Source organism: Strix aluco, chromosome 2 (genome assembly GCF_031877795.1).
Source record: "Strix aluco isolate bStrAlu1 chromosome 2, bStrAlu1.hap1, whole genome shotgun sequence".
Taxonomy (NCBI): domain Eukaryota; kingdom Metazoa; phylum Chordata; class Aves; order Strigiformes; family Strigidae; genus Strix; species Strix aluco.
In genome coordinates this window covers 93,164,607-93,186,222 of record NC_133932.1, presented here as the reverse complement: position 1 = coordinate 93,186,222, position 21,616 = coordinate 93,164,607, and the positions used below count along the sequence as shown (strand labels likewise).

General features: G+C 37.1%; 1 protein-coding gene across 6 annotated transcripts; it reads left to right on the top strand.

Moving 5' to 3' along the window:
* Nucleotides 1-72: 72 nt before the first annotated feature.
* Nucleotides 73-20,816, top strand: BORA (BORA aurora kinase A activator). Of its 6 annotated transcripts, none has more exons than XM_074815536.1 (13): nt 73-148; nt 1,099-1,269; nt 2,385-2,491; nt 6,097-6,142; nt 7,658-7,739; nt 8,967-9,032; nt 9,783-9,839; nt 12,005-12,222; nt 13,459-13,612; nt 15,012-15,613; nt 16,016-16,147; nt 17,661-17,838; nt 18,371-20,816. In XM_074815536.1, exons 2-13 carry the CDS (start codon nt 1,114-1,116, stop codon nt 18,421-18,423), a joined length of 1,851 nt encoding a protein of 616 aa, XP_074671637.1. In that variant the 5' UTR covers nt 73-148; nt 1,099-1,113; the 3' UTR covers nt 18,424-20,816. The 6 variants fall into 6 exon arrangements, with proteins under 6 accessions (XP_074671637.1, XP_074671641.1, XP_074671640.1 ...); XM_074815538.1 differs by having other exon boundaries at nt 94-135; XM_074815537.1 differs by lacking the exon at nt 73-148 and adding an exon at nt 716-782.
* Nucleotides 20,817-21,616: the final 800 nt, after the last annotated feature.

Genomic DNA, 21,616 nt, shown 5'->3' with positions numbered 1-21,616 from the left:
GGCCTGGCAGCGGAGGCTGCGCGTCGTGACTGGGCAGATCCCGGGAGGGGGTGGGGCTAGTTAAAGAGCCTCCCGGCGCGGTGGAGGCGGGAGCTCTGATTCGGGGCCAGTATGAGCGGGTGTAGCAGCGTCCCGGTAACGGCGATAGGTACCCGCTGCTGGGGTCTGCGGAGAGCGGCCAGGCTTGGGGACGCTGTGCTGGCGGGGCTGCCCAAAGCGGGCTGGGGGGGGGATATCTCCCTGGGGCTCCCGTCCCCTTTGCCGCTGTAGGCGAGGGAGCGGCTGGAGCACGGCCTGAGGGGGTGTGGAGGGGCCGCGGACCCGCCGGCACTTCTTCCCTTCCGTGCGGGAGGTGCTGCTGGGGGACTGAGGCCGGCCTCGGCCCGGGGGTGGTTTTAGCGCCCGAGGGAAGTGGGACCTTCCTGAGGTGTTGGGCAGCACCGGGCGCCTCCCCGGCGGCCGGCACGGCTGCTTCCCGCCGCCCGGGGTTAGCTGCCTGCAGCTAGAAGCTTCTGGGGCGCTCCGGTGTGGACGGCGACAGGCTTGCCAGCAGCCGCGTCTCGCCGCTGTGGCGGTGGCTCTCCGTTTCTTTCTGTGCCTGCTCCTCAGCTTGTGGGTAACGCAGGGCTGGCTGGCACTGAGGGGCGCCCGGGGAGGTCGGCCATGTGCTGCCCAATTCTAGTAATACCGCTTTATTCCTGAAGCTCTGGAGTGCCGGCGTTGGCTATGTGAGCTGCCCTCCAGGAACGTACTGGCTGCATCGCCGATCTGTTTCTTCTGGTGTTCGTTTTCTTTTTTTTTTCGTTTTGGGTATTTGTTGTTTGTGAATTTTGTTTTTAAATTGCCTTGTCCGTGTCCTTTCTTGTCTCGTTTTCATAGGTTTTACTTATTTTTAGTTGTTTGTATTAGCCTTATTTATCAGCTGTTCACATACCAGTAGGTCCAAGCCAAAACTAACTGACTTTGTTAGTCTTTTAAATGTTTCTGGCTCCTTAAAAATGATTGGTCATCTCTTCCCAAAACCTTCAGGCTAACTCTAAAAAGTCAAAATTATAATGTTGCTTTGTTTTTTTTTCCTTTTTCCTCTTTCTTTTCCAGGTATAGCTTAGTGTTATGGGTGATACAAAAGAGTCTAAAATGCAGATAACACCAGAAACTCCAGGACGAGTCACGGTCCTGAATCCTTTTGAAAGTCCTAGTGATTATTATACTCTTCAGGAGCAGATTGTCTCCAGTCCTTCAGTCTTTAAATCAACAACTTCTTCATCTGTAAGATCTAGTCTTCGGTTGTGTAACTATATAGATGTAGTGCTAACATTCTGAAATGCATTAAAAAGTGTATTCTATTTAGTGTACTTGAAGCTAAAGAATTTTGGTGGCATTTGGTAGTTCTGATTACTGGAGTATGCTGCTTTTAATACTGACATTGTCGCTTAGTCTTCCTACTCTCCTGATGTTTTTTTTCTTTAGATATTAGGTGTATCAGTAGGTTAGCATATACCCGATAAGTGCCAAAACCAGTTGAAAGCAGATAAAGGACAGTTGTTGGATGTGGTGTTCTTGTCCCACTTAAAAGTGGAAAAATCCCAGTTCCTACTTACATGCTAAGCAGGCTCGATGCAAGTAAAACTTAATTGCACTTCCATTATGAGCTGTTTACATATTCACAGAATCAAGTTAATGATTTTGTATATATACAACATTTTTTAGTTGCAAATTGCATTCTGGATTGCAGTTGGAATTATCTGATTAGCAAAGATAATGCTTTGCTAATGAAACTAAAAAGACTCAGTTGGTAGATCATTTTTCAAACAGATACTTGAACAGTAGTTTGTAATTAATTGTTAAATAAAGGGGTGAAGCTGATTTACATCTGAATTGGGTTTTGTTGTGAACTATGGGTAGTGTTATGGAAGGACTTTGTGGGATGTGTATGGGGTTGCCACTCTTGGAAATGTGAGGTGAAAGGAAGGCTGCTCTATTATTTGGATAACTTGGGTTAGATATGGATGTTAGGTTTTTGTAGAAGTGCAATTTTTATTATGGCAATCTGGAAGCAACTAAATTTTATCTCAGGTTCTGTATCTTTAGTAGATCTGTCCTCAGAAATTCAGAAGAAATTGATACCTCGATTTGTAAATATTAGCTGTAACCTTACATTTTATATTACCTTGTAAATCGTTGTAATATCACTACCAGGATAAAGAAGCCTGATTGACTTGCTCATTTTTTAAAGTAGATTACTTAAATAGAAACTCTTTTGATTGTCTTTCCCAGAAACTATATGGAAGTTATGATTGCACTGTTCCACTGAGATTTGTCCTGTGATTTTATTTTTATCTTTTTAGACTAGTAAGCATTAAGATGTTCATTTTTTTTTTTAGACACCAGGAAAATTTAGATGGTCTATTGATCAGCTTGCTCTAATAAATCCTGTGGAAATTGACTCAGAAGATGTTCGACGCCAAGCAATGTATTTGAGTCATGCTAGGTAACTTACCATCTGTTTTTATGCACTTAACTTAGCTTGAATACTAGAACACTGTACTTTTGCTTTATTGACGTTTCAACATGGCATTAAAGACTTTTTATTCAAATTCTTTAACGTAGATTTTTGTGTCCCTGATGTGGATATAATATTTAGATGAGGCTGCCTCTGTGTCGCTCTTTTTTAATGTTGAGAACTGCTGATCCACTCTGACTGCAGTTTGGAAGACAGCCAGGTAAAAGCATTCAACGGAAGCAAGAAAATATCTTGCCAGTGATTGTTACCAAGCTACTTCTCCTAGTCCTTGTCACAGCACAATTTATCTTCTCGGAGTGTTCCATACTGAGACCTGTGAAGTGTAGGCTTCTTTGGTCTTTGGGACTCCTGCAGAAGGGTAGAGCTGGGAAAGCTAGCAAGGTAAGTAAGCCAGTACCCTTTGCGAAAGGCATAGATTTGACTTAATGTGAAGGAGGGAAGACCAGTAAGCTTTCTGTCTTGGAGGAGAAGGAGATTGCTAGTTACTTGAAATAATTTGGGGATCTTGATCTCAACTTTTTCCTTTCTCTGAAAGTAATTTCCACAGGGAAAACAAGTAAGTAAAACAGGTTTAGTATTCACAGCTCATCTTGAGGGGTACTTACTCACTAGTAGTACAGCACAACGTCTCAAGAGAAGGTCACTGTGGTGAATCCTGTAGACACTCCCATACGTTTCTCAGATGTGAACTTACACAAAGAATTGCACCTCATGACATGAAGCACCACAGTAATAAAATAATAAAACAATCCTCCATCCTGTTTATGCTTATAGGACTTTGAAGTCCTGTTAGTGAAATGAATCACAGATAGAGGGGCTGTTAGGGCAAGAGTCTTCTGAATATTCGTAGGCTCATAGAATGGTTTGGGTTGGAAGAGACCTTTAAAGGTCATGTCGTCCAACCCTCTGCAAAGAGCAGGGACAGCTTCAACTAGATCAGGTTTGCTCAGAGCCCTGTCCAACCTGACCTTGCATGTTTCCAGGGATGGACCCTCTCTGGGCAACCTGTTCCAGTGTTTCACCACCCTCATCCTAAAAAATACTGTGAATTAGACCTATTGTTCTTAGTGTCTGACTGAACCAGAGATCTTTCTTTTTTAACAGGAAGAGGTGCATGAAGGAATATGAATTTCTTGCTAGAGTAGAGATGTAAAAAGAATATAATTGTCCTCAGCTGTGTCTGTGAATTACCATGTCTTAATATTGATATTATTTTTCTTAACCTGTGTTTGTTTCCTGGCCTTCCTCTAGCAGACAATGGGTTTCAGACTCTTAATGCTTTTTATGTGTTATAAAGCCTTAACCCTTACGTTTTTAGAGAGTTGATTATATTGGTTCTGGAAGCCTGCTAGGCCACACACCAACTAGCTTTAATTTAGGTGGCTTGGGTGAAAATTCCAATTAGTTGCATGGCCTGTAGATACAAACATGCATTGTCTCAGTGGATCCTTCAGCCTGTCCCACTGTTTCATACCCAGTGTGATTTTTTTTTTTTTTTTTTAAATCATCTGATATGACCTAGGAAGAGGCTAGTTTGTCTATGTGTAGATTTTCTGTGACCATGCTTGCATGTTTCAGTTGTAGTACAGATTGAGGTGGCTGTTTCTGGTGGCTGCAAACTGTACATGGTTAAATGCATATATGTATATATGTGTGTGTATGAAAGATTTTGTATGCCAACTGATTTTAATTTACGTTTCATAAATACTGCTTTGTGGCACCTAAAGTGTCATAAATACAGCTCTTGACATTAGAAGTTCCTGATAAAAGAATTGAGTTTTCAAAACCCATGCATAATGTTACACAAAGTGTGTACTCCATTTTAATAATGCTTCTTAACAAGTCATGTTTCTCAGGTAGTTGCAAAGAACCACAAGCACAAGAAATTTGGTGTATAAATATTTCAAACTGTTAATTCTTCATTATGTAGTGAAAACAGTTTGGGTAGCAGCACAGCATAAAAGCTCATGAGCACTTTTCAAAGTCTAAGTGTGTATCACATGTAGACTTAATGTTGTGCAGTATTACTGTTTCCATAAACCAGGCATCATCTTACGTGTGTGTGTTTATTGCACTACTTAAGAAATGATCAGAAGAACTTTTCTGGCAGACTGTGTTAGTGAAAAATAGTAATTGAGCAGACAGTGACACAGTCTTGTCCACAAACTTTCCTCTTTCTCTGTTATTTGTACTGACAGAAATTGAATGTTTCTAAATTAGATGCTATCCTATTATATGTTAAGTATTAAAGAAATCTGTACTGTACCTTGCGTACTGTGTGTCACAGCTGCAAGTGCTCAATTGCTTGAAGTTGCATACAAGACTGACTTCTTTTTACTCTTGTTAAATACATAGGACGTCTTCAGTTTGTTATTTTCCTGGAGTTACGCACTAAAGAAAAAACATCTTCTGCACTAACCAGCACTTTTAGTGGGAGCTGTTTTCCCAGTTCCCCTGTTTCTCTTTTGGAATCTGTCTTCCAAAGATGCTTATTAGTTGTGATCCACTATGCATAAATACTCAGTGATTGTATGCTTATTTTTTTGGTACAGTAACTGAATTTTGTGCAAGTGTATTCATGTCATTTTAGCCTCATCTAGGCAGATATAACTGAAGATGGCATGTCCCAATATTGCAGACCTATTCGAAGTCTGATTAGCATGAAAGCAAAGAGAGCTGTGAGGGAAAGCTTATGTATCTATTAGGCACATCGACATGTGTTTGTGTAGAGAGTTATATCCATTATCTGACATTTCCAAAATTATTCAAGGGTAATTAAGGTATATTAACTGTATGAAAGTGTTGTGTGATTCAGCTAAGACAATGATGAATATTCATTATAAAATTTTTTGAAGCATATGAATTACACAGTAGTGACTGAAAGTGAGACTTGATGGTGACGGTTAAAGGAAGTAAAATTGTAGAATCTCACATATCATTTGAAGTTGACTGAAGTAACTACAATGTTGGGTTTTTTTAAAAAGTCAAAAGCTGCATAAGGGAATGTGTTAATTGATTCAAACTGAAATATGATATTGTATCCTGAACTGAAGAAAATACATCAGACTAGCTATTTGAAAAGTGGGCTCTATCAGGAGTTCGAGTATGCAGACATTCTTATGAGCATCTTCTGTTGCCCTTTTGTTCCTTACAGCTCAGTTTTTTATTCTGCTTGATTTCATATTGAGATTCTTTGTAAGCCTAATGTCATGGCAACTTGAATAGTAAAACCTATTCATATGACAAGTTCAACATAACTAAAGGGATTATTTTGGAGGATCAGTTATGACTGAGTTTTTGTCTAGAGAAAAAGGCTTGCTGATACAAGGAGCAAATAGAAGATTTACAAATATCTAGCTATAGATGGTACAGATCTTTTTCAAATGAACTGAAGTAACTGAGAAGTGCATTTATATTTCTAAATTTATAGTATGAGACTATTGCACGTAACAGTAAAAACATAAGATTTAGGATTTAGTATAGTTTCATATATGATGTTTTTCTTAAGCATCTGTAAAAGATTACAATTGTGATGGTTTTGGTAATTGAGTTGTTTTTCATTTGTTACTTAGAATTGATAAGGAGACAGAAGACAGAAGGCAAAAAGCCATTGAGGAGGTAATAACTTTCTATGCTATCAAGTATTGATTCGTTTTACCTATATACGTACAAAAAAGATCCATATCTATTATAGGATTTCAAAACCCAGAAGCCTATTTACTGGTTATTAAGAAAGTAATTTTGTGTCCTCATCCCTTGCAGTTGTAGTTGGAATCCACATGGTCTTTTTCTTCCCATCTTCTTTCACATACCTGTACGTCAGAATAGCAGACTGTTTCTTCTGTGTTGGTGAGCTAGTGGGAATGTAGCTGTACAATAACTCTTATAAATAGTTAATTTAAGGTTAAAAATAATTATTATTTAGGGTTTTACAGAAACTGTTAGGTAGCTTAGGTTCTTTTATCGCATTTTTAAGAATATAGCAGAACCTTGGCTATTTTTTATTTCTTTCAAAGTTTGCTTAGTTGAAGGCAAGACCTTCTTTTTGGTAGCTTGTAATTCTGTTAATTTTTCATTTTATTTTTTACTATCCATTTGTCTAGCAGAGAAAGAAAAGTGTTTGAAATCTTCACTATAGAAATCTTTAATGTTATTTCGATTAAAAAAATAAGGCTCTGTTAGGCAAGTCTTCCTTAGTGTTATTGACCTTCTTATATTGTATCATGCTGTTATCAGTTTCTGTCTCTATAAACAAAAAACATGTTTTAGGATTCCATAAAGGTGCTCTGTAGTAGACCTGCAGCTAAGATACTCTGTTGTTCTAAATCTACATTAAAAGGATATTTCTTCTTTGTGAGGCATAAGCTAATGGATTATGCAACTCAACAGTTTAAAACCATGTCTCTGACAAAAATTATGCCTTTAATGGTTGGGTGTTTCAAGCCGAGCTCTCTTTCATTTGCTTTGAGTCTTGCTTTTATTGTGAGAACAGGATTTACCATGTATTTCTTGAAGCTATGTAATAGTGTTCATGTCCTCAGCATCAGGGTGTTCTAGAGTGCAACTGTGACAGCAGGATAGTTTCTGCTTCAGAGAAAAAGACTGAAATGCCAGTACTCATAAATGTTTTGCTGCTAACCAGTTTAGCCAAATACACTAATATTGCCAAAAAGCCTTGGTTGTCCACTTCTTTTTCTGTTACTGCAGTGTTTCTTTAGCACTTCAAGCCAAATACAATTGTCAAAATACAACAAACTGAACATTTGAAAAGACTTATGTTAAACTACTCTGCAATAAATATGGTTGAGACTTCAAATTTTTACATGAGTAATTAGGGTTAAATGAAAATTTTGTACAATTTTCACTCTTAAGACTTGAAAGATCTGATGTGGTATGTGTCATAAAGAACATGGGAGTCTTTTTCAAATCAAATTGTTTTTTCTTTAACATCTCTGGGCCTGAAATAATATATTTTGGGTGAAGGGATAACTACGTTTTGGGGAAGGAAGAGTTACTGTGAATAGAAGAAGTTATGACTTAATTTTTTCTTGTTCAGGATACTAATCTAAATTTAAAGTTGAGAGTCTCCAATTTTTAAAAGTGCTAAGATGGTTTGGTTTTATTCTACTCTAGTTTTTCACAAAAAGACTCATAGTTCCTTCTCCATGGACTGAACATGAAGGCAAGCAAGTTTCTCAGTTTAATTCAACTAAATGTAAGTTGCTTTTGTGTGTCCACCCAAAATTGTCTAGCTCTTGGAGAAATCATAAAGCATAAGGTTTTTCAACCTTTAATTTTAAGAACCAATGATAAAAGATAGCACAGCTGATAAATTTGTAGCTGTTCTCTCAAAGTGCTTTCTTTGTTTAAAAAAACCTTACTAATCCAGAATTCTACATAATATTTCCTTTTTGTTATTTTTGGTTCCTGTTCTTAAATGTTTTTCCTCTCATAACCTGTCTTCACCCAGTTTAATTTACACATACAACTTTGCTGTGTGAATACTGGTAATAGCCAAATCTTCTACTTTGCTTATTCTTTCTTCTGATATCTGCACGTCTGACTCTGACTGCTCTCCTGCCAATATAAGTATATGGGAAACTGAGTTTCCTATGTTTCTACCCTTACTTGCTACATAAATTCCTGTTGTCCTCTTAGTGTCCTGCTAGCTCACTGTCACTGTATGTAGGGTTGTGGGTTTTCTTATTTTGTTTATGCCATTATTAGATTTTATTATTAATGCTGTTGTTACTAAAGTTTATATATAACCAACTAAATACATAGTAAATGGATTACAAGCTGGAGAAATATCGGCCATAAAGCATTGTTTGCATTCAGTATCATTTCTTAGGAAATTCTTAAATAAGTGCTTGAGGATTTTTGCAAGATTTGGAAGAGGCTAAACTGTTAAAATTTTTTATCAAGGAGATGCAGCTTGTGGATAGTGTATTTTTAATTGTCAATTGTGAGATCATCACTTCTTGGGCAGAGAACATAAGTCACAATCCTAGACCTGGGAAAGTGAATGGTGAAAGAAAATGGTCTGATGTGTTGCTCAGCTGTGTAAAAAGGGTGCAGTAGTAGATTCTTCATCTTCAAGTCCTGACTGCATGATTTTCTGGAAATGTGTTTTACTTGAACACAGACTGTTTGGCTAAGCATGAACTGAGTTTGGTTTAAATCTCTGTAATGTAGAGGAGGCTGCAGAAGGCAAAGATTTGGGCAAAGTTGATGCTACTTCACTATGCAGTTTTTGACTAGAAAGGTGCTGAAATTACCAGCTATAATAGTAACCTTTCTTCAGTACTCTGTTCTAATCTCTTCCATACTTCAATGCAAAAAATTTTGTCTAGCAGCAGTAAATATTCTAACTTACTGCTGCTAGGTTTCAAAACTCTACATGTAATGCATGCTTAAATTTAAGTTCTTACCTGTTTTACAGCCATAGATCTAAATAACATTTCTCCGATTGGAAGACAGCTAACTTTGCAGCCTGGGAAAAGCAATGGTGGGTAAAAGGCAATGTCTGAAATCACAGGCTTTCTCCAAAGCAAAATAACCCCTTTCTTAATAGCTATTTATTTTCAAAAAGAAATTATTTTTTGTTAATATTCCTGTCAAAATAATTTTTCTTGAACTGTATGGTACTATTAATTTTAATATCCATGTCTCCTAGTAATTTAATTCTGTTATACTCTTTCAAATTTTTTCTGAAGTAAAAGCGGAAGTCCTCTGTAGACGGTGGAGTGCATTTTTTCCAACTCAATGTATGCACTTTTTCTGAATTAAAAAGTGAATATAAGCCTCAGGTTTACAGGTAATCTACAGTTTCAAGAAACCTTTAATGTGTTGGATTGTTTTGGATTAGAGAATCTTGATTCTCTGTCAAATAAATAGCAGAAATCTTAAGGCATCTTTTAAACTGTTTTGTTTTAGATAAATAGGTAGTGTTTTTCCTGTGTATTTTGATGATCTTTCTCCCACTTCCTTTTGAATCCTTTCGTCAGAGACCTGTCTCCTCAGTTAAGAATGCCTCTCTAAAGGCTTTTATGTTACAACCCTTGTTTTTTTCTCTCTAGGCCTGAGTGTGCTCCATACAGTGTTGTCAGATCAGAATCCTAGCTTTAATTAACAATTTCCCTTATTGCAACTATAACTTAAATAGCTCAATTGCAATGCAATTTGAAAGTCAATTTTTGTTTCTACAGTTTTAGTAAAAGGTCACTGCAAGCTAATTTTGTTGTTTTATTCATTGCAGCTGCTTGTCAGACAGTATTGTCTTTGCCAGTGGATTTTAATTTAGAGAAAATACTAGGTATGTTGTGTAATATCTAAATTTAATTATGAATGTTTAAATAGAAAACTCGTTTTTGTATTGTTTGCTGAGGTTCTTTTGTCTTAGGAAATAATGAAAACCTAATGTATGAATGAAAGTTTTAAGTATGTGTTCTAAATAGTTATTGTGTGTTGCATGGGACATCTGACTTAAATGATATGATTTGTGTGTAAACATAAAGGTGAAAGAGGAGGGATATGGAGGACAACTGGAAATTGATTGACAATTTTGAATGCATAAAAGGTAGTGTCATGACCTGGACTGGGAGCCCAGAGTGTTATAATGGTTCTGTGATCCCCTCGAGTTAAATTAAGCGGAAATGACACCAAATGACCGGTTAAAATATTTTACTTGTGGTAGAAACAACTTAAACTTGGAAAAGGATAAGCAATGTGGTCTCAAGAAAGAAAAGAAAGGAAAGAAAAAAAAAAAGAAAGGAGAGAAAGATTCAAAGAAATCCTGATCACCACCCAAGGATCCAGCATTGTCTCAGGTCTGGTAATCTTTGGTGGTGGGTGCACACAGAGCAGAGTTTTCTGTGACCTTTTAAGTTCATTTGATCAGCTATTAGCATACTAGACAAAGAGAGGCAGGTATTCCATGAACTCATTTCCATGAGAGACGGACAAAAGGTGGAGCATGGGTTCAGCACGTTGGGGGGGAAATGGGGTACATTAACCCTTTTGTCCAATTGAGTCAGTGATCATGATCTCCCCCTAGCACCTTTACCTTTTCCTCAGCTTTTGTTTCTTAGGCAATTATCCAGTCATTAGCTCCGTCTGGTGTCAGTTGTTTATCTCTTATCAATCTTTTAGCTCTTCTTCGAGGTTATAGTCATAAATCAAAGTGTAGGCCTTAACCTGAACATGTGGTTTTAGTCAGTCTGTCTCCTCCCTTCAAGGCTTATCTAAGGAATTTGGTTATACAACTGCAAGGGATCAGAGCCATGCACCCTTCGATACACCCTGTGCTTCCCTAGACAGTTAAATCATTCCTTAGACTAATCACAAAGGCCACAATTTATACTTGAGGTTTTCTGTGTCAATGAATGTTTGAGGCATTAATTCCTTCAGTTCCTGACAGGTAGTAAGCAGAAGACACTCCCTGCCTCTGCCAAACAGAGCAGTTATTTAATTTAGCAGAGCTGATTGACTTCATTTGCTGGCCATGAGGCTCATAGCCCAACCTTGCCTTGAGCAGAGCTATGCTATAATTCTGTGCCTTTAATTTAAATGAAGTCATGGTGATGACTGGAAGTTGTGTGGTGGCAAAAAAGTCATGACTGCTGAGTGGGGAGACAAAGTAAATTAACTGTCTGATTATAACTGCTATATCAAGCAATTGCTGCCAGTTTCTCAGGCAAGGGGGCTGGAAAGGCCTGTTCTTACAGCTCATATGTGGGAATAGTGGGTATAGCCAGCTCAGAGGTTTTGGGCTGTATGCTCCTATTCCAGTATTGAAGTTCATGACTGTGACTGTGGGCCCTCAGAATTAAAACAGAAAAACAACCATATCTATTGCTTTCATGTTTTGTCTTAACAAATGTTTCCATCAATGCATAATTTGTGAATTAATGAAAAATTTCTTCTACAAGGAATATCCAGTTAGAATAGAGCAAGAGCAAAAAAATAAAAGACACTGTTAAGTCTCAGTATATTTTAATTGGTCTTTGTTAACATCTCTGTGCTGTTCTACTGTAAGCTGCTAACTGCTTTGACTCTCTTCAAGTTGAATCTGGGTTGTCTTTGGATGTATCACAATGACCATTGATGCATATGGGAGACCTGAAAAAGGGTCTAGGTTTGCTTGGGTATTATTATAACACCTTTTTCACAACTCAGATGTGAAGAATAATGGAATTTTGGGAAAATGCCAGCAAGTGGATGCTAGCCAATATTTTTTTTTTTTAAATGCAGACTTTAGTGTTAAAGGATGATAGGCAAAAGTAGAACCGTAGTGGACAAAGTGGACTTACTGTAATGGTAACAAGTGATCATTTGGGACAGGTACCTAATTAGATTATTTACTTGCTGTGTTGGTAAATTGGATTAAATGTTTTAATTTAGTTATGTATGTCTCTATAGTGGAAGATTTTTTTTTTCCTTGCATTCTTATTGGGAATGACTTCTCCCCCCCATTTCTAGGTGAATATTTTAGAACAGATGAATTTGCAGATCAGTCTCAGGAAAATCTGAGCTCTTCATCACTCAGAAGAAAGCTGTTTTTAGAAGAAAATGGAAGTGTGTCTGGGTGTTTATCCCCTTCTCTGCATAGTCCATGTGGTAGTCAGCCACTTGGAGTGCTTTGTTCAATAGACATATCTCCAGTCCGGTGCAGAAGCCCTCTGGAAACATCTAGTTCAGTAAGTAGCCTGTTCTGGGGGCTGAGTGAGGTGTGACTTACCTGGCACAAGAGTAGTTCTTAAGAACTTCTAACAGACTTCACCATATGAACAACCGTGTTTTTAATAAGCTCCAACTGCTTTATGACAGAGTAGGTGTTAGACCAAAGGGTGATGTGTTTTTTTTCAAATTCATAAAAATATGAACAAAAAAGTCTTGAAAGAATATATTACTGACTTTTTAGTATATCAAATTATTATGTTGTGCTGCTATTCTTTTGTATAGAAGGAATTATGCGTTAATTTTATGTTATGAAAAGGAAGTAGGAGTTGCTACATACACAAGACTTGCTGAAAGCATGTTGAAGCCATTTTTTTTTGTAAAACGTGTATACAAAAAAGGCATGCTTAAATCCGTGAACAACTGTCTAAAATACTAGTTATAGCTCAGACTCATTTGTGGGGGAAGAAATGACTTGTGGATCTTTGAATGCAGTGCTAAATATGCTTTTTTCTTTTCCATTGACCAGATATTTCAGATGAACAGACTTGTATTAGAATGCAGAACATAATGTCTGTATTTTAAATTAAGCGAGATGAATTTTATTCCCAGGTGGATATAGCACAGCTAAACTGGTTTAGGTGGTATGGTTTCATCTGTTTGGCAGCTGAAGTGCATGGAAAAAAACTACCCCAGCGAGAGTGTGGCTTAAAAAAAAAGTCTTCATTATGGTAACCTAGTAAAGAATTCCTGCAGCATAATTAATACTGCTAGAAGTGACTTTGCTTTTTTGCGCCATACTCTTAGGCAAGATCACAACCACTATTCTCTTTCCTTAAGGAAGAGTATTTTGTCTGCTGCTGAGTTAAGTAATTCAGATAATACAGATTCCATTAAAATACAAATAGTGGCTGGCTTTCATCTGCATTGGTATGAGTAAGAAACTGAGATTAAATACTTGATTATATACACAGATAGCATTAATTCTCTGTTTAGGCTTCTCATAGTTCTTAAATCTAACAGATACTCTAGTCTTAGTTGGTATTATGTGACTGTTTGGGTCCTATGTGGAGGCATAAAGTCCAAGACGTGAAGACCTGCAACTGGAATATTTAAACTAAACTAATGATAGAGATTGTCATTGTGCACGATCAGTTTTTCTCAGTGCTGTCATAGTTAGAACACTTTTTAATGTACATATTAGTCAAAGCTTACATTATGAAAATTAGCGTGTGTTTTTTTTTTTTTAACTGAAGGGTCAGTTTTCGTCAAGCCCTATTCAGGGAGGAACAAGGGCTTATAGTCTGGGAAGTATAACCAGTCCCACATTTCCAGAGGGGTCTCCTGCGCATAATGGTTCTCCTACTTTTTCACCAATTGCTTTTCACATAAGAAAGACACCACTATCAGGTATAGTTTAATTGTATATGTATTCTTTCTTGATTTATGTGTTTTTGTTATAAAAACTCCTGCATTCTTACTGGAACTTTTTTCTGTTCAGAGACAAGTTACTGTGCTTGGCAGACCAACAGTCTCCTATATGACACCTTTACTGTTTAGGAGTGAAATATCTTAATGATGTGAAACAGTGAAATGTACCTGCATGAAAAAAATCAACTAGGGAAAATATTTTAGAAGAAGGAATTGAGACCTAACAGGAATGAAAAAAAATTAAAGGATTAATCTAGTGTGAGAAGGGGTTTTAAAGCAATATGCCTAAACTAAGTCAGATCACAGATCTGATTTGGCCCAACCTGAAGCATTTTAATTGGACAAAGAATGTTTAGTGTGAGTTGTCAAATCATGTGAAAGCAAAGATTTTTTGAAATGAAGCTGACTAGTGAAGAAATGGCAAACATTTTGTGTACTTGCTGCTCTAGAAAATGTCAGTATTTCATGTTTCATCCATTACCTGGTAAGACTTAATGTGGTGTTTATACATGGTTTTGCTCTCATGAGCCTTGTGGTATTTCAGCACCACTATATGTGGAGATGGCATAGGTGTTTTCTCACGTTTGATTTTCTTGAAAACTTTTTTGCTGCCCCAAATTTCTTAAATGCCTATAGAATATGTGTATTGATATTTGTTTGGAAAAAAGCCACAGAACCAGCCTTCACACATTTTCCTTTAAACACTACCTGAAAGGAGGTTGCAGAGAGCTGCAGATGAGTCTATTTAACAAAGTAATAAGCGATAGGACAAGAGGTAATGGCCTCAAGTTGCACCAGGGAAGGTTTAGACTGGATATTAGGAAGTATTTCTTCACAGAACGGGTTGTTAGGCGTTGGAATGGGCTGGCCAGGGAGGTGGTGGAGTCCCCATCCCTGGAGGTGTTTAAGAGTCAGGTTGACACAGTGCTTAAGGATATGGTGTAGTTGTGAACTGTCAGTGTTAGGTTAATGGTTGGACTGGATGATCTTCAGGGTCTTTTCCAACCTAGATGATTCTGTGACTGTGTAGTATTGACACTTGAAAATTCAAGGCCTCCAATACAGCAAACCATGTCATAGGAAACAAATTTGGTGGTGAAAATGGGATAAAAAGTTGCCTTTACGATGGTAGTTTAAATGTGCCAGTGGTTTTGGTTTGCTTGTTTGTTTTGGGTTTTTTATGGGGGGGGAGAGGGAAGGAGTAGGGGGGTGTTTTTTTGGGTTTTTTTTTGTTTTTTAAGAAAGCCGTGATGCTGAGAGACTCTGGTCAGTGAAATACTATGTAGTTAGCTATAATTCTTGAAAGGACTGTAAGGCTTTGAGGATGATGACTTTAACTCTACCTGGTATCTGATAGAATAACTTCTGTTTTTTACAGACCAAAGAAAATTTACGTTTCATTCTCCAGATATTCCTTCTTCCTCAAATAGAATGACACCCCCAAGTACAAGAAGTCCTTACATAGATGGTTGTTCTCCAATTAAAAACTGTTCTCCTATGAGGCTTGGAGCATGTAGAGGAACTACCCAGTATCAGACTTCTGTCATTAGAATACCTATTACAGTTGAGAATCACGTTGAGGATGAGAAAGACAAGGAAAATGCTTCTCCAGCGGAAACTCGGTTCCCAGAAACAGATAATGGAATAAACTTACGTCAGCAAGATGGTGATACTTTTGCACATGGTACACATCTCGTGGTAGCAACTGTGTCTATTGCACCAGCTCACTCAGAAGCTTGTCACCAAAGGTTGTCATCGTTTCAGGATATAGAAGGCTCAAAGGAAAATAATACTGTAGATATGGCTGATGCAGCTGAAGTGTCGGAAGAAAACACTTGGATAAAAGAAACAATTGGCAGTAGCAATGCACCAATGACAAGCTTTATGACAGGGATAACTTTCAGTATTGAAAATTCTCGCATGTGCATGTCACCTCTTGCAGAAAGCAGTGCAATTCCTTGTGACAACAGTAGTATTCAGGTAAAAATGAAAGTATTTTTACTTCTTTGTAAAACCGAGCTCGACATATTAACTTTTAATAGGTATAGCATTCTGGAACTAATTGTCGATTTTCTCTTATTGGATGTGGCATGCAGGTAGTATTGTGACTTACTCGTTTCCCCCATCCCCTTTTTCCTCTCTCAGTGGAGTTAGCATAGCAATTATAAATAATTTTTGTGTTACTATGTACAGTAATACATTTAACTTAATCTAAACTAATTCTGACAGACCTGTTTCCAACTTGCTTTTGTTATTGATGGTAGTTGGTTTGTTGGATTAAGTTCTGTTAATCAAATGCAAGTTGTATTAGGTATGAGAATCTGAAGGGTTTATTGGTGTTAAATTGCAGTACATTTTTAAAGCCCCGCTTCTTGATTTCAGGTGGACAGTGGTTATAATACACAGACTTGTGGAAGCAGCATTATGGATACTGTGGGGGCTGAAAACAGTTGCAGAGAAAATGATGTGAATACGAATGTGCTTCAGAATAAATCTCAGCTGCTTAGAACAAAGGTAGGAGTTAAATTATCATACAAAAGTGATAGGCTTCCCATCTAAAGCATCCATTCCCTGTTTTATTCAGTTTCAGGGAGCCCAAGGGGAGAGACTGACAGATGATAACAGAGAGCATGTTAATGTAGTATCACTTCAAGTATCATGTTGAAAACAAGAAATAAATAGAGGACAAATATTATAAGCTGACAATAAAATTGTTGTGTTCTATGACAAAAGGCAGAGGTAGTTTCAGAGGAAACTGAGGTATATGCATGAAGGGTAGTTGTGAGGCTGCTCATGGTTTCTGATGTATTGTAGCCTGTCTGTTATTTTTATTTCTGTTCTTGCTGCTTTTTTTTTGTTGCTAAGTTTTTAAATGTGTGCCTGTGGAGAAGTGCATTTTTTGGGAAAAATTTTTTGCTACTACTTTTCATAAACTAGCCTCAAGTTTCCTAGACCGTACCTGGCATGCTGACTTGGTGGGGAACTTTCTGCTTGGGTACAATCTTTTGATTACAAGCCCTTTGACCTATCTTAAAAGTGAAACAAATGACAAAAGACAATACATATCTAGCAAGACTCCCAAGCTCTTAATCTTGTGACTGATGGGAAGGAGTTTTACTTCTTCCAGAGAATGGGAAGCAAGGCTAGTTAGTTTTTTGGAGGAGAGAGCAAAGATCATCTCCTCTCACTTAGTAATTATGGTTTTATAACTTTTGTAGTTTATGGTCTACTACTGTGTTGTTTACAGTCCTTGAAGGGGAGACAGTAATGACCAGTAGTACCAGATTATTAAAAAAACTCAAGCCCATTCAGCCCTGACCTCACTTCTGCATCTGACATGCTAATAGCCACTTCTCTGCCAAGGTAAAGACCAGATTGATGGTGTCTTATGACTGTTGACATCAAATTTTGAACTCTGCTCATTTTAGGTTAGGATAACTGTGCCCTTACAGGAAGAAGAGATGGATGTTTTATCTTTAACTTCTAAAAATACCTATCTCCTCTGAGGTCTTGCCCCAGTCACCCTGTTGGACATGGATTATACATGTGAATGTACTCATCAGAATCAAATGTTTAATATCCAACCAGTCCTAGAGACTCACCAGTGTCATGCAGCTGTCTTCTCCCACTGCTAGTCTTACAATTGCTAGATCCTGACTAAGCCCAATTTTGTATTTTGGATTAGGATTTAAGTGTAGAGGCATTCAGTACTTAATTCAACTCTCACAACAGAGAACCCACAGAGAATGAAAAGAAAAAAGCATGGACATTGCTGGCTGAAAGAATAGAGTCTGGCTCATTCAGGCAGAGCATGTGTCCTCTGAAAGGAGGTTCTCGCTGGCAGCATGTCACAAAGATTTGTGCAGAGAAAACATCACCTTTCATTTTTTTCATTTCAGAAGGGAAGAGATGGGAGGGTAAGGTACTAATTGTAACTTGAAATTTTCAGATAGTAGCTTTGGATCTTGTTTCTTTGGGGAATTTTTGTGAAAATGGTTTTAAAATTAACTTTTCCTTATTAACCTAGGAGTGTTCCATTTTAAACCATAAGGACAATCAGTTGCTGAGAGCAAAATCTCCAGAGAAGCAATCCTGTTTCCATAAAGCAAAACCACGTAGTACAGTATTTGGTCAAAATGCAACTTGCAACGTTTCTGCCTGGAAACATAAAAATGAAAATCAAGTTCAGGGATTTCACAAAAATGGTATGTAGTTTTCTTATAGAGAACTTAAATTTTGTTGTCTAATAATAATTTTTATATATATGACCTCAATTACCTGGATTATACATACTATTTTGCTTTTTTAATGCAAATGTAATAAATTGGTATATATTAAGGGAGACCTTTAATAATGTGGGTTTTTTCAGGTCTTACTAAGAAATTTATTGGTATTATTAAGCTATCCTTTTAAAAATGAAGGCAGCTAGACTTGGTACAAAGAAACCATACTGTTTTTTCAGAACTGTGTTCCTTCTGTGATTAGGGTAGATTCTGTGAGGAGCCTTGTTTTGAAAGTTTGGACATAACTTCAGCTTCGAGAGAAGTATTTCAGTTAGACTGAGCAAACCTAGGGTAACTTGCATAGGAGCCAATGTAACTCCAAAAACACCTACATTTTAAGACACAGCTCCTAAAGCCATGAGGGTAACTTTTCTTTGGGGGACAGAAAAAGGAAAGGAGTATTAGTTTTGATTTGGATGGCTTTTCCCCTGATTGGATTTATTGTTGGCTTCAGGAATACTGGCACCAAGAAAGAGACTGGACAGAAATGCATTGCTGGGGGTCTGATCAGAGCAGGGCTGGAGTAACAGGAGAGGGGGTGAGTGTCAGTATCAGACTAAAGTAACAGTGGTAAAACTCAGCTGTGACTTTCATGAGGAAAGAATAAAACTAGTGTTCCAGAAATGTGTCCCTGGAATATGTGTATGTTTTATAGTGGACTGCAAACTGTTAAAAATGGCTACTTTGATTTTAGTACCACACTAGTCCTTTTAATTAAGTTTCCTTTGTGAACAGCAGCATGAAAACTCCACTCTAGTTACGGAAATTACATACTTTTCCACAATTTAAAGAAAGTTTAATTGTTGTAATAAAATAAGCTTTAAGTCAAAAAAAGCCTTTTAGCAATTTTTTGTAAAGTTTTTTCCTTGATTTCACTGAAAACTGCATATCCATCAGTTAGTTTTACCATGTACTTAAGTAAAATGTCCTCTTGGTTACATGAAAATTAAATTCTAGTGGTGTTTACTTCAGTAATTTTATTAGGACTAATCTTGATCACCTGACTCCACCGCTGTCTCCTAAGAATATTTGTGTCCAAATTGATGCTCCAGTACAGTTTCAAAGGAACATAAGAAGGTGCAATAAGGTTAATTGGTCTCAGTACATCATTACGAGAATGGTGCAGCCTTCCTTCTACTAAAGTAAACCATTACATTTTACTTCCCTCTTATGTTAATTCCCAGTACTATTATGTGGCTTACAGAAATTACCAAAATACTTAAATAAACATTTAGAAATATAATTAACTTTTGCATGCCACTTATTGCAAAAGGTATTAATATAAACAAAACCTTTGATACTTCCAAGAAAACCGTCAATGAACACAAGTAATGGAATGGGGAAGGTCTGGAAGCCCAGAACTCCCTTTGCCTAATCAAATCACATGTGGTTAAATTTGAACCTTCTGGAATTTATAAATGTGGATGGGGAAAAAAAATCCAGTAATCTTCTAGCCCAAGTGACTAAGAGGGAAGAAGAGATCAGGGAGATACTGAGATTTCAGGGCTCTGTGTTTGTAGAGCTCTGAAGTAAGCTTTGTTGGATTCATCAAAAAGAAAAGTCCATTCTAGTATGTGCTCAAGGTGGAGTCTTTCTTTATAGGATATCCAGTGGCAGGATATGGGATGCAAGTTCTGCTTCCTATTCTATTCCACAGCCCACAGAAAAGCTCATACCAAAGTGATAAACTGTGGCTGATGAGTAGCTATTGTTACACTAAGCCTGAAATGGTTGGTCAGACCTAAATTTGAAGGCAATGGACATTTTTTTTAAAAATCTCAAAAGGGGTTGGTATGAACAGAATTGCATGGCATTAAAAAGCAGTGTGCTAGATCTGAGACTTGTGTGCAAGCCTTGTATGGATAGAACAGTTCTTAAAATATTTTCATTAATAAATCACCAGTGAAGGCTTTCTGAAAAATACACTTAAAAAGGGAAACTTCTACATCATTAATAAAGCATAATTTGGTTTTAGTTCTCACATTGCAGAAATAATAACTTAAAAAATTACTTCAGATTTCTAACCAACAAAGATGACAACATGCATGATTTTTACTTCCGTAGCAATTTAATCAATATTTCTGTAACACATACTGGATGACAGTAATTGAACGTAACATCCTCAATTACCTACATCATGATCTTGAAACAGTGCCCTACTAAAAGCTGGAAATACACTGAATTGGTAACTTTTTGGGGATGAATTTTGCTAAAGTAGGGAATGAACAGACTTCTGGAAAATGGACTTACTGAGTAGGGCTTTCAAAATGTTCTTAGCTTTAGCTTGTTAAGGTTTGTAGCTCAAAAGCAAGACACAACTTGTCTGAGATTTGAAAGTTACTTATGACCTTGCATCATTCTGTTTCTCATGATAATTCTCTTTAACAATAATCAATTGAAAGGGTGAATTTCAGATTTCTGGTCTGTACAAAGGATTTATTTTTGCAAGTGTGATAACTAAAAATAGTAGTAATGTTAATGTAAATGCGAAGATGAGAAGCAGGGTGGTCCAAATTAGGATCTGTTTCTGAACTGTTTAGCATGATATGTATAATTAAGATTTGGTTTTATTTTTTTAATAAAATTTTTTATTCTTCATGATAGGTTCAGTGATCAGAGGCTTTCATAGTATTTGCAAATAAAAAATAATCACTAAAATATTTAATTGCACCCTGTATAAGTATTTTCTTAAATGTAAGGGAAAAGTAACAGCAGAAATGAGTGAATGTGAGGAGTAATTAAGGATGACCCCAAATGGATTGCCTGTATTTTCTGTCCTGTTTTATAGTCTTCAATTAGATGGGAATTATTTATTTTATGGTAACATGCATATTTTTATTATGTTTGTGTAATTGTTTTGTAGAAGAAACCTACTGTGCAAATTATTGTGGAAATCATTTGACCATTGTTTCTCTGGTTGTACTTGCATTGGTTGGCACACATTGCACAAAACGGTCATTGTTTACAATAATTTAGGTAATAATGAGAGTCCTTTTAACATGTGTCACTGTAAAGTGAGTAGTGAAACAGAATAAAACATTTCTTTTATACCTAAAATGTTTGACCTTTTTTTTGCTAGTTTGTAGCATCTTTCATGGGAGTGCTGCTGGAGGCACATGTATGTCTGTTGTTTGGGTGGGGGGCCTTGGGGAACAGGAACGAGAGCAGGCAAGGAGCTCGGCAGGCTTTTGTGCTCTCAGATATAGTGACAAAAAAAATGGGTTCAGTTACTATAATGTAGTGCTGAATTAGAAGTGCTAGAATTCTGAATATACAGTGCTAGAATTGTCTATTAGAGAATAGATCCAGTGCTCTGCACACTTTTATTGAAACAAAATTTTATTGTTAAAGTTTCCAAAGCCTTTTAGAATAGTGATGACAGGAATCAAATGTCTCATTTATGGGGTGGGGTTTTCTATTACAATTGTAATAAACATGTTAATTGTGTCCCTTTGATGCCTTTTATAAGTACTTCATAAATCTGATGAAATCCTTTACAATGACAGCAGACAGGGAGCTGAGTCAATATGACCAAGTGACAACCATGTATTGATCAACTGTGACCCACTGATTACCCAAGGAAAGCGCTGAGGAGTGACTAGTGCGGAATTTCATGAGCTGTAACTCTTCAAAGAAGGATCTCTGAGACACACCTGTAGTATGTGGAATTGCAGTTCCTTGGCTTTGAGAGCTAGAAATT

Excerpts from the sequence above, each read along its gene's own strand:
- BORA (XM_074815541.1), top strand. The coding sequence starts at position 1,114 with ATGGGTGATACAAAAGAGTCTAAAATGCAGATAACACCAGAAACTCCA. Across the intron at positions 7,740-8,966 it reads TCAGTTTAATTCAACTAAAT|CCATAGATCTAAATAACATT; the intron begins GTAAGTTGCTTT and ends CCTGTTTTACAG. Across the intron at positions 13,613-15,011 it reads AAGAAAGACACCACTATCAG|ACCAAAGAAAATTTACGTTT; the intron begins GTATAGTTTAAT and ends TGTTTTTTACAG.